Genomic DNA, 14,846 nt, shown 5'->3' with positions numbered 1-14,846 from the left:
GGAAAATTCAACCTGATTCATTGGACCCAAACCTCACATTCAGAAAAAGGAAGTAGGGCACAATGTCTTTTTATTCCACTACTGCTCATTCCGGGACTACTCGACTTCACTTATTAATTCAGTGAGTACAGTAATTAATGAGGATCCGAGGCTTCTCCTGCAGGAGTATGAAAAATATTCAGATCAATTATAAATAGAAGGAGCAGCATCCAGAGTGGGACACACAATTCAGTCAATGCAAGGAAGTGAAAAAGTGAGAGAAAAACTTCCAAACTTCCAGAAAGAGGAAATCTTCCTTTAAGCTCATCTGAATACATGTATGCAAATTTGCATGAGTTGGTAAGGGCCCCGATGTGACTGTACAGTACTTCAGAGGGAATATGTGTGTCTTCGAGGGCACACATCTGCATAGTCAGCTAAGTTTAGTTTGTGTGTCTGTGTGCTCTTTCTTACGGTGGAAAGACTGAAAATAGACAAATGCCTGGAAACAGAAACCGACTGACAGACGCCAGAAAACTTCAGAAAGCTCGAAAACGGAAATATGAAGCACTGCAGTTTCAGGTGCAGCATAAGATAGGATATTTTCTTCCTAAGTGGCGCCGCTAGCAGAGATGAGCTACAGAGAAACTTATATGAGACCGACTTTGTGGCAGATGGTTAAAAACAGTCTCCTGCAAATCTCCCCGCTGCTTACGGCAGCACCGACGAGCCATGCAGCTTCCCCACGACTGTCAGTGCTCCTCAGAGTGACAGCCGGGATCCTGCTGCTCAGTAACACACACACACACAAATGCAGGAAACTGCACAAACACACACACACTTGCAGGCACGCACGCACGCACACACGCACATACAGTCTTCGTAGAAGAAGCAAACTGTTTGTCAAGCATGGTCAACACAAAACAACACACAATCAAACACAAGCTTGTCTCCAATCCCCTAACGCTTCACACAACCAAAAAAAAATGCAGAGCCAGCTGCCACAGTCCAGCCCTGAAAGAGGTGGGTGAGCGGGGAGAGGGGGAGAGAGCGAGAGAGAGAGAGAGAGACAGCAGACACCAGGATGCAAAAAGAGAAGGCCCCTGTTACTTATTCATGTGTCTGCTGAGAACGGGAGCCTGTGTCAAAACATTCTCCTCTGGTGTCTTTTCTTGACAGTAAAGCCTTGAGTATGCACTCATCTATGTTGCATGACACACAGGAGGGTATTTTTAGAAAGGGGCTTTTAGCCAAGGCTGAATTCTGCATTGTTTTGAAATGGACTGATTAAAAGAGGGATCTGAGCCTTTGTTCTGCTTTGGGGCAGATGGTCAGTTTCAGGAGATTCTATTCAGAGCATAATTAAAAAAACATACACCTCCAAGAGCAACTTCATATTTGACACTAAACTTATTACTGTATCTTTCACGCTTACCTCTGCTGAATACGGTAGGTAAAAAACAGAGGCTCATTCTGATCAAGGTACTTAAATCTAAATTTTGACTTCACAGGTTCATCCTCCTCCTTCCAAACCACCTGCAGAAACGTAACTTCCTGTCCAGCAGAGCAGTTTCCCAGGGAACGGGGGACACCCACAAAGCTGAGTTGTTTAAAAAATGGAGATGAGCAGTATCTAACACCACCTATGATGACATCAAGCACATACAGTATGTCATGTAAGGTTTACTGCAGCAAACATAACCCACACTGCTTGAGCCCCAGATGGTCTCAGTCACCTGCTGGCCATGAGTCTACATCTGATGAGTCACTTAGACGCCTTTCCTCAGAGGCTCAGTTGGTTGGGGATGAAGCTGCCATGAGTGGCAGCATGGGGAGTCATCATGGACGGACAAAAGCGCAGAGAATAATGAGCCCCGTGGGAGCTCAGTTTATGTACGCAGACCGATTCCCGCTTTCTGCCTCCTAGGATGTCTCTATGCTGCTGCCAGTGTGCCAGCAGAACTGGGAGAGAGGGAGGTGCACTTGTGTATGTGTCTTGGGGAAGTGTGTGGCTGCATGTGTGCACCTTGCCCGCAAAAGGAAGGAAGAGAAGCGGGGACATTTCAACACGCTTAGTATTCTTTCCAAATTATTTGTCCCAAACCGCACTTTAAATCCAGGTACCACCCATAAAAACGTTCTCACTGTGCGCCCACTTGCCAGGGACAAAACAGGAAACTGAGTACCAAACGTTAAAGACCATAACACCTATGAAGAGGCTTTGTATATGCACACAGTACAGATGTTTCTATTTATGCACAGTTACTATCACGATAACAAGTGTCCAGCTCTAAGTATAACTCTCTGGGACACATTTGGATGCTTTCAGACCTGCACTTAGCATTGACCCCTTGTGATCGGATCTCTCGGGGTCTGATCAGAGGCTTAGATTAATGCAAGTTCGACACTTTCTCCCAAAATAATGGCTGACTTATTTTAAGCCGAAAGATGAGCCACAGGAGGCTTTATTTTCCAATCGTCCAAAGGGAAGCCAAACATTCAGACCTCAGCTCCACCTGCCAGGTTCAGAGGCTTTTAAGTATGTGTTGATCAGCTAAATGTGAAAAAACTTCAGGCCATCGGGGAAAGAGAAAGTAGACATTGTAGATTTGACTCACTGGCCGGCTCAGAATAAACGTTTGGCTTATCATTCCTGAAAAATTCTACAAAGTCAGTGAACAGATTATTTGAACTTGGGCCTTATCTGTGGGGGTTGTGTGTGGAAAAGTAGACGAATGCTCCTGGAGAAAGAAGGAACGGATCATGGAGGGCAGATCCTGTCTCACAGAGCGAGCTAAAGCCAAGCTGAGGTGTGAAGCCCAGCGAGTAATCGCTTCGGAAATGAATTCCCCCCTGAGCTTTGTCGTATGTCAGTGGGAAGTGACAGCTCAGCGTCTGACAATCACACAAGTCAGAGGGAGGCAGGGGAGCCGTCATGTGTGTCTGTTCATGTGTGTATGTGTGTGTGTGAAACATTCATATAGTTTTGTAAGCGGAAAGAGAAGAAGGAAAGCAGGAAGGAAACAGGGTTCCTGAGTACAAATCCTGATCCTACAGGGAGTGTGTTGCCTGCAGGCATCTTAAGGGGAAGCAGGCATCAATATTTCCTCATACCCCCTAGGGCCCAGAGCACTAACACCGACTTTAGCTGAGGAAACTGCTTTATTTTGGATTTATGTCAAGTCAAGGTGAGAGACACTTTGGACGAAAAATATTTAAATGCTGAGATACAACACAAGCATGAGACTTGGCAAATGGAGGAGACAGTTCACAGGGTTCATATTTATTCTTATCCGAACTTTCCCTTTGCCTGAGGTGTCAAAGTCTGACAGGCAGATCAGTCTGAGACGGACGGGGGGGGCAGGTTAATCGCCTATTCTCAACCTCCGGTCAGCCCCAATGTGTTTTGACGCTCGACCGAACACAGATATGATCGGACTGGCTTGACTGACTGTTGTGACAAACGTGCTTTTGAGGGCACGTCCCCCAGAAGCAGCAGGATTGTCTGCACTGGGAAACAAGTGGCAAAGACACAGATACAAGCAAGCACATCTGCAAGTCGTACTTCCCTCCATCTAAATGTGCCTTATGTAACCCCATGCACATTTATCCCATTAAGCTTTTCTTGAAACTGACTGAGGCAATCACATAGCAATCTGAAAGTCTAACCAGAATTAGAGGAAACCAAACTTAATTTTTTAGAATTATGTCATCTTGGCTTGGAGTGTATTTATTTAAAGGCGCTATAAGAAAAGCTAAGTAATTGTTGAGAGCCATATCTGATTGCGTTTCAGACTTCCCACTCCTCTTAACACTGCGACTCATTAAAATCCTGGCAGAAGTTGAAGTTGCGACACTGGGAAATGTCACTGCATCAGTTGGTTCCCAGAGGCCTTTCTGAAGGCCTGCCATCGCAATCTTCGCTTGACAGCTTCAAATCAATATCACGTCTTAGATGTCCCTGCGGCAGGGAGGTGGCCTGACTATCACCTCTATAGGACATCAACTTATTTAGGACTTTCTGCTTGAGGCTTTGCTTCTCTTACTCGATGTGATGATGAGCAAATAAGACCGTGTGTTTGCACCATATCATCTGCTGGCTGCTGCCCAAAAGCTTTCCCCTTCTTTTCCCTTCTGTCTTGTCTAACTATATAACAAGTCTATATTTTGTATGTATCAATTTTTTCTCCAACACTATCTTCCTACTAATTCTAGAAATCTTTGTGTGTCTTTTGTTACATCTGTCTGTGCAACACATATCTCCAAAACAATTCATCTTATTGACTTAACACTATGTATCTATATTGTGTAGGGCCAAATGAAGTGCAGTGTTGGATTAAGTGTGGTTTATCAACTACAGCTGAACAGCTTTATGTGCAGGCTTAAATCTAAATGTTGTATAATGTCAGTGCTTTAAAACCACTTGTGATATAGATATTCATACAATTCTCTATGTGCAGGTGCAAATTAGCGCTGTAAACGAAACAAAACCACACAGCGTTCATCTAGTTAATAAAAAAAAAACGAAGCAACATGTGTTTAGATCTAAATAACTCTTTGTACCAGTTTGTTCTGATTACTTCTGCCCATAACAGAGATGAATGCTTCAGCGGGCTTTCCATCATTTCTATGCATTTGGCTCTTAGAGGATGCACCTGCAGTTTCAGCTTGTTCAGTTTTGAACCTTTCTTCCATTCTCTTCACTGATTTTCTCAGGCACACCCATCACCAGCCGCAAAGAACAGTCAGGTGGATTTACCCTCGCAATGCACACCTGGCTGTAGCTAAAAGTGATTGGCAACCCGCGAAGTTACTGAGGCTTGTATTGTTGAAGCCATCGCAGGCTTCTCTGGAGAGGAACATCAGCTAAACGCCAAAAGTGGAAACTGAAATGCAAAAACGCAGACAGCGTATGCAAATGTGGATATTCAACAATGCGCTTTCATCCATTCGACGTGTCCTTGGAAAACCTAAACAGACGTGGGTGCGGTCCAAGCCGGCATCAAACTCACGTCAGCAGAGCGAGCGGCGCTGTGTGATTGACAGACTCCATCCTTACCTGTCTATGTCTCCCTGCATCTCTTTGCTTCCTCTCTGGGATGTTTCTCTCGAAGAAGAAGCCACGTCTGAGCCCCGGCCCGTGTTCCTCGCATACAGATGGAGGCCGCCGTCTGTGAGGTATCTGTGAGAGGAGAACCAATTAGAGGAGGTAGATGTCTGAGCGTAGTTTGACACCAAAAGTTTACTTACTTTCGATTTTTTCCAATTTCTTTATAATGAAAAGCAACAAATTAATTTGGCTTAACAAGAGATACGATACAGCCTCGTTTGATCAATGAGAAATCTGACTAATGAATTCTGTTTAGAAATATATGACAAATGGGTGCGTGATTAAGTGAATTTGTGTTTCTTTGGATGTGTACATGGCAGTGAGCAAGTGGTGGGATTACAGGCGACTGCCAGACAGCTATCAGACACGGCTGATAGGACATGGGGATCATTAGTGTGGAGCTAATTGAGCTAATAATTCAGCTAATCACCTTTCCCTCCTGATGTGTTGCTACATTTTATCTTCTGACACATCTTTAACCCTATAGATGCTGAGCTCCATCACTCCTCGCCTAACTGCCACTTGCATCATCCCCCATTACTCCCTTTTGGGCAATCTTGAGAGCATGGATGCCAAGTGTGTGTGTGTGTGTGTGTCAGATGAACTGCTTTTTCAGCACACCCACCACTTGCTCAAGGCATTTATTGCTATAGAGGGAACGAAGGTCAGATGCCCACACTTGTGTTGTCACGACGCTTTGTGGAGGACACTGATTTATCTTCCCTCATTCATGTAATCTATTACTTGAACCTTTCTTCTCCGGGCATGACAAGCCAATGATAGCCTTGGTGGATGTCAGCAGGCTATTTGTATTGATGCACAGAGAGAGAAAAAATGTGTTGAGACCTTGGCAACTGTGTGAATGCACAGCTAACCGTGAATAGAAATGTGTCACTTGTAGTCACGATGCTTCAAAAGACAAATGGTGTTTTAAAGGTGGCGTTTAAAGAAGTATGAGAAGGCCGATCTATTGTGTATTAAAGCTGACGTCTTCTGCTTTAGACATCAAAGCAAAGGTGCTGATTTAATACCCATTCATGCAGTGGCCTTGAGAAATTTCATCAGCATGAGCAGCTTGTAGTGTGTACGTCAAGTACATATTTCTATTTCACAAAGGCACATTGCCACAGTGTTACATGTACAAGTCACAATTACAAATCCAATGCTGTTTCACATCATAGCAACAAGCAGGAGTGACGTCAGGTGATAAATGGTTCATGGTTAAAGTATCAAACAAATGCCTTCGCACCAATACTCAAAACACTACTTTAGAATCTGCTCTCACTGTTAAATCTGCTATATACAGTATATATGAAAATTAAAAACTAAAGTTTGCTAGGGGTTATGTACCAGATGATTTCAGGGCTGAGAGCAGTGACTCCCTGAAGCGTTGCCATCAGGTTGCTGTGCAAACTCAGGTACCTCTGCTTTACCTTTTGAGAAAGCCAGGCTAGCTGTTTCCCTGTCTGCTGACTGTAGATATTTTTTAATTATTATATCCCAAAATGCTGATTGATTGATATAAGGTTAATAGTAAATGATTTAGTATGTTTTAATACTTGATATTAATTATTTTGTTAGACTAAAAGTTTGTTTACATCAGTTAACATTGTAAAGCTGCATATATTTCCAGTTATGAACATCTATGAATTAAGTTTAGTAATATATGTGATTATACCTGTAATTTACTTATAGGGTAGGCTTATCAATAAGCGTTGTTAATAGCACTATTAAAGCAGAAACTTGGAATTAGTCAGTGTGTCAGTGGAGGCTAACATGCTTATCCTACCCGCTGGTGATCTCATCCATCCGGCCGTTCTTCCCTAGGATGTCCCCATCACTCATGTACCCTGCCACCTCCATCTGCTTCCCTCTCTCCAGCCCTCCATCTCCCTTCTCCCCCTGCTCAGCCCCCCTCGACCCTGCCGCGGCTGCTCGCCTCAGGGGGGCACTGTACACAAACCTGGTGGCGTCCGAGTGCCCACTGTAGCGCCCTGTGGTGGTGCCAGCCCCTGTCGAGCTGGCCCTGGGCGCAGCATAGCTGCTGGGCATTGAGGGGGCTTCGCCTGCCTGGAGACGAGGGGTCTGGGTTTGCCCCAGTCGCCAGGCCATGGGGGAGGAGCGGGTAGTGAGGGCTGGGAGACTTCGCCCATTGACCTCAGTGGTTACCGTGGTGTCGAAGGTTGTTTCTAGTGTACTGTGGAGAGAGAATGGCAGAAAGACAGAATAACGGAATTATATATAGAATATTTGTTATTTCTTCTAATTATTCTATCATTTATCATCAGCATGGTGTTTTCTGACAATTTCTAACCACTCTTAAAGGCTCCGTGAAGAAGCCCTTTTGTAAAGTGGCTCCAATAGACCAGAAGCACAAGTCTGAAGCCATCACGGATGCCATCATATCAAGTGCACTCCTGTGTGAAGGGCAAGTCATTCAGGTGAAAAGCTCACGCATATTTTCAGAGGAGAGCTGCCACTCCCTTCAAATCACATGCTCGTTCTTCTAACGTTACTTTGTGTGTGTGTGTGTGTGTGTGTGTGTGTGTGTGTGTGTGTGTGTGTGTGTGTGTGTGTTTGTGTATGTGAGTGTGAGAGTGACCTTCCCACAAGGCTCTTCCTTTCAGCGTGTGAAACACTGAAAGGGGAGTAGAAAGTGAAAAGCCCCCATGAGAACACATGTCAGACCATCATGGTACATCACAAACAGAGAGGAGAAGAGAGGAAGTTGTTTTCATACAACTAACAAGTGCATTTCACACAAACTTTTCAAATGTCACAGGAAATAAAAATCGGAATGAGGCGCATTTTCCTCCTGCATATCAGGAAGTAAATGAGTCCCTGTCCTGCGCAGCGTTTTGAAAACAAGTAGACAAGTGATTTCTCTTTCTCGATCTGTGTCATACAATAGATAGAAATGCATGTGGGGGGAGATAAGACGTGGGATAGTGGGTGCACGCTGCGAACAAATACAATATTGGCAAAGAAAGCAGCCAAGACAAGGAATGAAACCTGAGGGAGGGGAGACAAAGAGGACTGACTCACTATCCTGACTATTCTTGATTAGCCCTGCAACGGCCAAATCCAGTCGTTTATTTTTCTTCCTCTAGAGATAAATCTGAAAATGTCAACTTCAGCTTTTGAATAACATGACAAAAAAGGATTCTTGCCAGATATATTTTTTTTTTTGCAAGAACGATGCAAAACCCAAACGATGGGATCAGTTCCTAAGTGCTGCAGACCACTCACCCACCAAGCCACTGCAACTTAATACATCATGGCAGCCGTGGTACCTAACTGGAGCTCTCTCTGCTGGGAAGAAGAGTGCACTGCAGTCACATGATGAGAGAGAGAGAGAGAGCAGACCTGATATAAAACCAGACCCTGGATTTTTCCCTGAGTATAAGCTTTGGATTTGCAGCCTAGTCACAAATATCCCTGTGTAAACAAAATAATGGTGTGTTGCACTACATATATTAGAAATCACCATGGAAACAGGACTGTCACGTATAGCGGAAGTGTAAATAGGATTATGGCTTCAGATGTGCCTGCTGGTACAGATTCTAACACTTTTCACAATATAGGGATATGATGTTTGTATGGTACACTAAACTGTTGTGTTATCAGCATATTCATTTTAATTGAAGACACACTTTGTGTCAGCACACACCTGCGAGTGATAAGGCAATACAGCACAACTGCTGTTTTACATTTGAATGATTCTGTTTGGTTTAAAATATACATGAAACCACACGGGTTTAAAGTGAGTGTAGCAGATGCTGCAGTTGAACCAGAGGACAGCAGCTGGATATGTGGGATGAGACGCCTCTTTATGTGTGGATGCCTGTTCACACTGGCCTTCCTCCATGAGGTGACAAAAGCACATGACATCTGAAAGCCGTGTCTCACACATAAAAGTGAGAGAGGTGTGAGAGTGGGCATGGGGATGTGTGTATGTGTGTGTGTGTGTGTGTGTGCATGTGAAAAAGGACAGAGGACCTCACTCACTGTAATGCCAAGTGCCAACATGAGAGGGTCACTAATGCCAGCAATATTCACGCCACATCTCGATCACCACCTCCTCAAATCAACACACACTCACACACAGACACACACAGAAACACAATGACACACGCAATGCCATGCTAGAATGCGGCGAAGCCAAATGAAACCGCTTATCTGACGAGCGATCGCAGGCGAATATGGAAATGCAGAAATCAATTTGCTACGGTATAGAAATCAAAATCATTTAACTATTCGTACACAATGTAGTTTGCTAAATCAGCTAATCTTTATCTCCAGGCGGCAGAGAGAGAGAGAGAAATGAGACAGATAAACTGAGTATGAATTTGTGTGCATATGTGTGTGTGTTGCAGTCACGTTAAGTGTGCGCAATAAGGATATGGCAGAGCTGCAAGCTGAGGAGAGGTAGTGGTTAGAAAGGTGCACACCTGCCACACATGAACAGTCACATCCAATTTAAAAGATAACACAATTCTCAATAAAATAACTGGGTATCATCAACATATTACAAAAAAAAAAACTATTATAAGACTTTAATCCTATAATACCATTAAATCATTGGTAATCTTTATTACTGTTTCTCAAAATGAATGCCACATTTCCCATAAACGCTGCTGCTTTGAGAAGACTATCTGGTGAAAAGCAGAATCAAACCCAAAATAAGTCCTAACAGAGGGAGACTATTCCGTGTTAAGCCAAGAGCTCAGCAGGAGAAGAGTCCACGTTGACAGCGGGGAGTTGCTTATTGCTGAGCATTGCTCGATATAAATACGCAGGAACTTTTCCTCGCAGCTGCTAATGAGGCCTGAGAGTTGAACACGCGTTTCTTGTGGAGGTTAGTTCAATGATCTTGTTAAGACCCAACGCTGCCGCGTGACTTCAGAAGCCAGCTCCGCGAATGTCATGTACAGTGTATCTGCCACAGTACTCACAAAGCAGTTAATTCATTATTTTTGGAGCTACATGGTTATAGTGAAATTGATACAGTCAGTGGCCACAGATCAGAGTTTTATTACAGCGCAAGACACAAACAGGGTTCTCAGTTTCACTGTTTGCCTCTCCTTCAGAATAAACTGGAGCTGACCAAGTCACCCCCAGCCCTCGAATGGAGCTGGTAGGAACTTGAGTGCATTCTTTACAATAACCTGAGAGTTTATTAGAAGTCATAAGACCTCAGCAGTGTCCACAATCCCTCATACAATACAAACAGGCAGACAGATATTAAAAGAAAGCGGAAGAGCCATCCAGAGCAACTGCTCACCACCATCACAGCACCCATCCTCAATGTGGACCCCGAGACAGGTCCTGCCGCATCCCTAGCACAACCATCTTCCATCATACAAGAGAACCAATCAGGTATGTTTAGAGCTTTCATGAAGTACTACTCCCTTACCAGGGACTATTTTATTTAAATATGCAGCGTCTTCGTAGCAAATAAGAAACAAGGCTATTAGTCCAGGCAAAGTAACCCATTTTGGAGGCAAAAATAGAAGTAATTTAAATACTAAAAGTCCTAAGAAATCCTAGTTGAGGAAATATGTTTAATTCTCATCAATCCGAGATGTGTGCCAATAAGGCGAGGCAACAATACATCCCAATGGGGCTATTTTTTTCCTTTACTCCTATCAAAATGAAACTTTACACAATGAAAGTACCAATGACAAGTAACATTTTTTGTATTACAAGTTTCTTTGAAAAGGAATTTTACAACGCAAATGAGCTATACACTAATCGAATATGCCCAAAATAAAAAAAAATAGGCTTAATTTTTTCCTTCTCCTACCACAATAAAACTTTACATGGTAAAAGTATACATGAAAAGTAACTTTGTTTGTATTACAAGTTTCTTTTGAAATGGAATTGAATATGCACATGAGCTCCACATTTATTGAATATGTCCTAATTTGCATAGGCAGAAACACCATTCATATGTATGACAAATAATCTTCATCCAATCATCCGACTCTGCGAATGGGTGATGGCAAAGCTCCTTTCAGACTGGCGTCTAACCTGAAAACTGCCTGGCATAGTGCCCGGTATAACCCCCCCCAAGTATAGTCTTCAGGGTCAAGGAGGCACACAAGCCTCCCCACCCCGAAAGATTGATGAAAAATTAACATATTTCCTCAACTGGGATTTCTTAGGTATGTTGTCCTGGACACCTCATAAAAATGATCTATGCTGAAAAAAATTATTTTACAATTAGTCTGTCGTAAAACGCTACTTTGCCTGGACTATATGGAATAAAGATCTTGTGAGGAAGTGCCTCATATTAGCTTCCTGCTGCATCATGTAGGTTCTTTCACAAGTGCATTGAAAGTGTTTCTGGGTTCGACCCATCATTACCGTCGTTTTGGACTTCTACTATGTTTATGCAATCATTGCAAATCTCTTGGTATTGAAGTATCAGCTAAATGTGCAAAAGAAAATAAAAAAACATGCACACAAACAGGACCAATGGCTATCTCCTAAATTGCAAACCAATGAATAATTTATCCGCCACTGTTGTCTCTGTGCTCCAAATGTAAACACAGAAATAAACAAATCCAACCGGGTGAAGCAATTATGTTTAAATGTCACCCGGCAGTTGCTGAATCCCCCTGGGACTAGACATGGATCTGTCTGGGCTGCGTAGACAGGGAGCCGGGAGCAGGGGGAGATTTCCCTTCTTCTGTTTGCTGTGCCGGGTTTGACCTTGGTGATCAAAGCATTTCTCTACATATGGACCTGCTTCCTTTCCCTTCCTATGCCAATCAGTATGAATTTCCATGACTAGGATGGAAAGAAAACAGTAGATGGGAACTAAATGAGCTTCCTTATTCACTTCAGACTGTCTGTGGAGAACCCTACACCTCTGTTTCTCTGATGAACATGGTGGAAGTGAAATGAGTTGCCACAATGGCTGCTGTGTCAAAGTGGCAAGGTCAGGCAGGTCCTCTGAAACTGGAGCTTAACCACAGATATTATTGGAACAGGGGCTTTTTGGACTCGGTCAATAACTTCAGGTAACATTAGCTGCCATTAGCTTCCAGGCGAGCCACACCTTACTAGGGACTGGTTGGATTTTCACTCAGTCTTAATCGGAACAGATACAACAATGTTTGGGGTCTCTATGGAGCAGAAACTTACCACTCATATTGCAGTTTATAAGAACACAAATCATGACAACTATAATGTAATCAACAGATTTGTGATATTTTCAGAACTGTTTATCTCAAGGCAACTAAAATGTAAAAACCTATACTATTTCAAAGGATATCAACATTTAATTAAAAATATTTAGAAGTTGTGTTCAGGGTTTTATTTGCTTTATGGACAGATGGAGTTTTTTTGTGCTGCAGCGCAATTATAAGACAGATGCGCCAAACATCTGTCTTTACTGTATTCCGTTTTTTTGGTGTGGGGGGGTAGACACCGCTTACCATGAATTATAACATCCCTGATATCCCAATATTAATACAGTTTGAATAAACAGGCGACCAATGCTCTGTAGCAGCTGTGGTTGGGACTCATCAACGTACGAAATGTTGTCGAACTAAATTGCGCGCTCACAAATAAAACAGCCCCAACAATTGATTCTGCAGTTTGGGGATCTGAGTTGAGCTTCAACAGCTCTTTGAGCAGCAGTGGCTCAATTAACGTTTCAGAAAGATAGCTGCAACTGGGGACAGCCCTTATACTTAAAAAATAGAGACTAATAACTAATAAGTACACTTACTTACTTACTTATTTAATAATTTATAGCTAATTTATCATTCTATCCATTGAGTTAGAGTGTGTGGCTTTAACTGCTGAAATAATCACTACTTCTGTGACAAGGACAAAATCCAATGCTAATATTCAAAAAAAGAAAAAAGGCCACAAAATAAAATAATGTGACATTTATATATTTTGATTAGACACCTCAACACCAAGTTGTAAAGGCCATGATACAAAGGCGGGATCCCACAGAAGGTGGAGAGAGCGAGGGACAGAATGATGAATATGAAAGTCATGTCTGCTCGAGCATAACAGTGATTAATTACTTAAGGTGCTTCAAAGCGTCATGGTGATTACAGCCATTTCTTATTCAGGGGAGAGATTAGGACGGACTGGCCAGGCTTTGGTCATGGACAGAATTGGCATGCATACTCAGAAGCTATTGTCACATTCAGAATATAAACACGTAGAGAGTGGGGACAGACGGTGGCTCACACTCAGGAGCCGACTTCTCTTTTCTTCCATTTAATGTAATGGTAGAAAAAGATGCAGTAATCCAGACATTATTTCACTGATGCTTCCATCTTAGTGCTTATTGCGTCTCCAAATCACACACAGACCGTGTATGATGCTTGTGCCGGGGCTCGTGGCATTTTATCTGATGCATGTGAATGAGAATTGCATCTTCAGACCAATCAAACCCCTCACATCCCACCTCCGTGTGGCTCCCATTAGATTCAATTTATTGGTAAGACAATGGCACTGTATTGATCATGCTTGGCTGCAACCCCTCTGTGGAAAAAAAGAATTAGAAAACAAACACACGCGCGCACACACAGATACCATCTGTCATGGCTGTCGGCAGCCTGGCCACCATCTTCCTCTGCACATGGGGCAAAACAGACAAAAATAATAGACTGAGGAGGGAAGCAGAGGGATGAGCAGGGAACCGTTTCCCGCGGAGCTGACATAAACCAATGGTTATCATTTTGGTCTTCGCCTGAGTCTCTGCACTGTGCGTTATGAGAAGCCGTGTTGCCCATGGCTCACAAATGGGACAGTCTTTTAAGGTGCTGGTTGTCCATCAGCTCCTGAATGTCATTACATGTGTGCCAGCTGCTGAGGAGGGTGATGCCTGTTTTTAATTAAATCCAGAGTAGGTGGAGGAGAAGATGTTAATAGAGGGAGAAGCATTAATACTGGGAGAAATGCTGTATCTCCCGGTTGGATCAGTGTGATAAACCCTGTGGGGTGAGTCACAGATTTTTAAATCTTTGGAAATCATTATATTTGCCAAGGACAATAGATGCACAAGGAGACTGATTTGGATAATTTGCTGACACACAACTGTGAGCACAAAGGAAGCTCTTTTCTTCTGCTGCCTTCTCTTTGGTTATTTTCAGTGTCAGTCGTGACATGTGTGGGTCGTCTTCTGAAGTTTGTCTTTTGTCATCAATGACATGTTTCTGAAGTTGAACATGTCTCTGTTTCTCACCACGACATGTGTAAAAACACCAGTTGAAAGAAAGTCTGAATAGACTGCCACTTTTGATGGTAAATGTTGCTATAGTTGGCAATACACATCTGCTTTATCTATTCTGTAAAATAAATAACTAAAGTTTTTATATCAGCAAATCAGCCAACATAATTTCAGTTACCAAAACGTGAAAGGCTCATATACGTTATTATTGGCCAATCTACACATCAGTCGGGCTCTAATACATATTTGATTGTTCTTGCTGAGGGTCAAGGGTCTATCTTTTTATGACGCTGCTAAACCAATATATCACATTCATATCTACACAGATTACATTAATAATGTAACAGGGGTAATTACCACCTGTTCAACCAGGCCTTTGGCCTCAGTGAACGCTGCCATTAGTGCTCAATTTATTTCTGTTCTTTTATGTGTGGATTTTTTTCTTTTCTTTTTTCTTTTTGTCCCTAGTGACACGTGTACAGCGACCTTGGACCTCTTGAAGAAGCAATAAATAATATAATTATTTTTATTTTATATTACATAAAACACATTCAA

The 14,846-nt window shown here is 42.8% G+C and overlaps 1 protein-coding gene across 3 annotated transcripts in view; it reads right to left on the bottom strand.

The window, feature by feature from the left end:
• Positions 1–14,846, bottom strand: part of nav3 (neuron navigator 3) — a 182,978-nt gene that overhangs the window by 46,505 nt on the left and 121,627 nt on the right. For all 3 annotated transcript variants that reach the window (XM_053414866.1, XM_053414867.1, XM_053414868.1), the window contains 2 exons: positions 6,879–7,286; positions 5,039–5,161 (listed from right to left, as the gene is read on the bottom strand). In XM_053414866.1, coding sequence (XP_053270841.1) covers positions 5,039–5,161; positions 6,879–7,286 — 531 coding nt within the window. The remainder of the gene's footprint in view (positions 1–5,038; positions 5,162–6,878; positions 7,287–14,846) is intronic.

The sequence above is a fragment of the Pleuronectes platessa genome, chromosome 22 (assembly GCF_947347685.1).
Source record: "Pleuronectes platessa chromosome 22, fPlePla1.1, whole genome shotgun sequence".
NCBI lineage: Eukaryota > Metazoa > Chordata > Actinopteri > Pleuronectiformes > Pleuronectidae > Pleuronectes > Pleuronectes platessa.
This window is presented reverse-complemented; position numbering and strand designations above follow the sequence as displayed.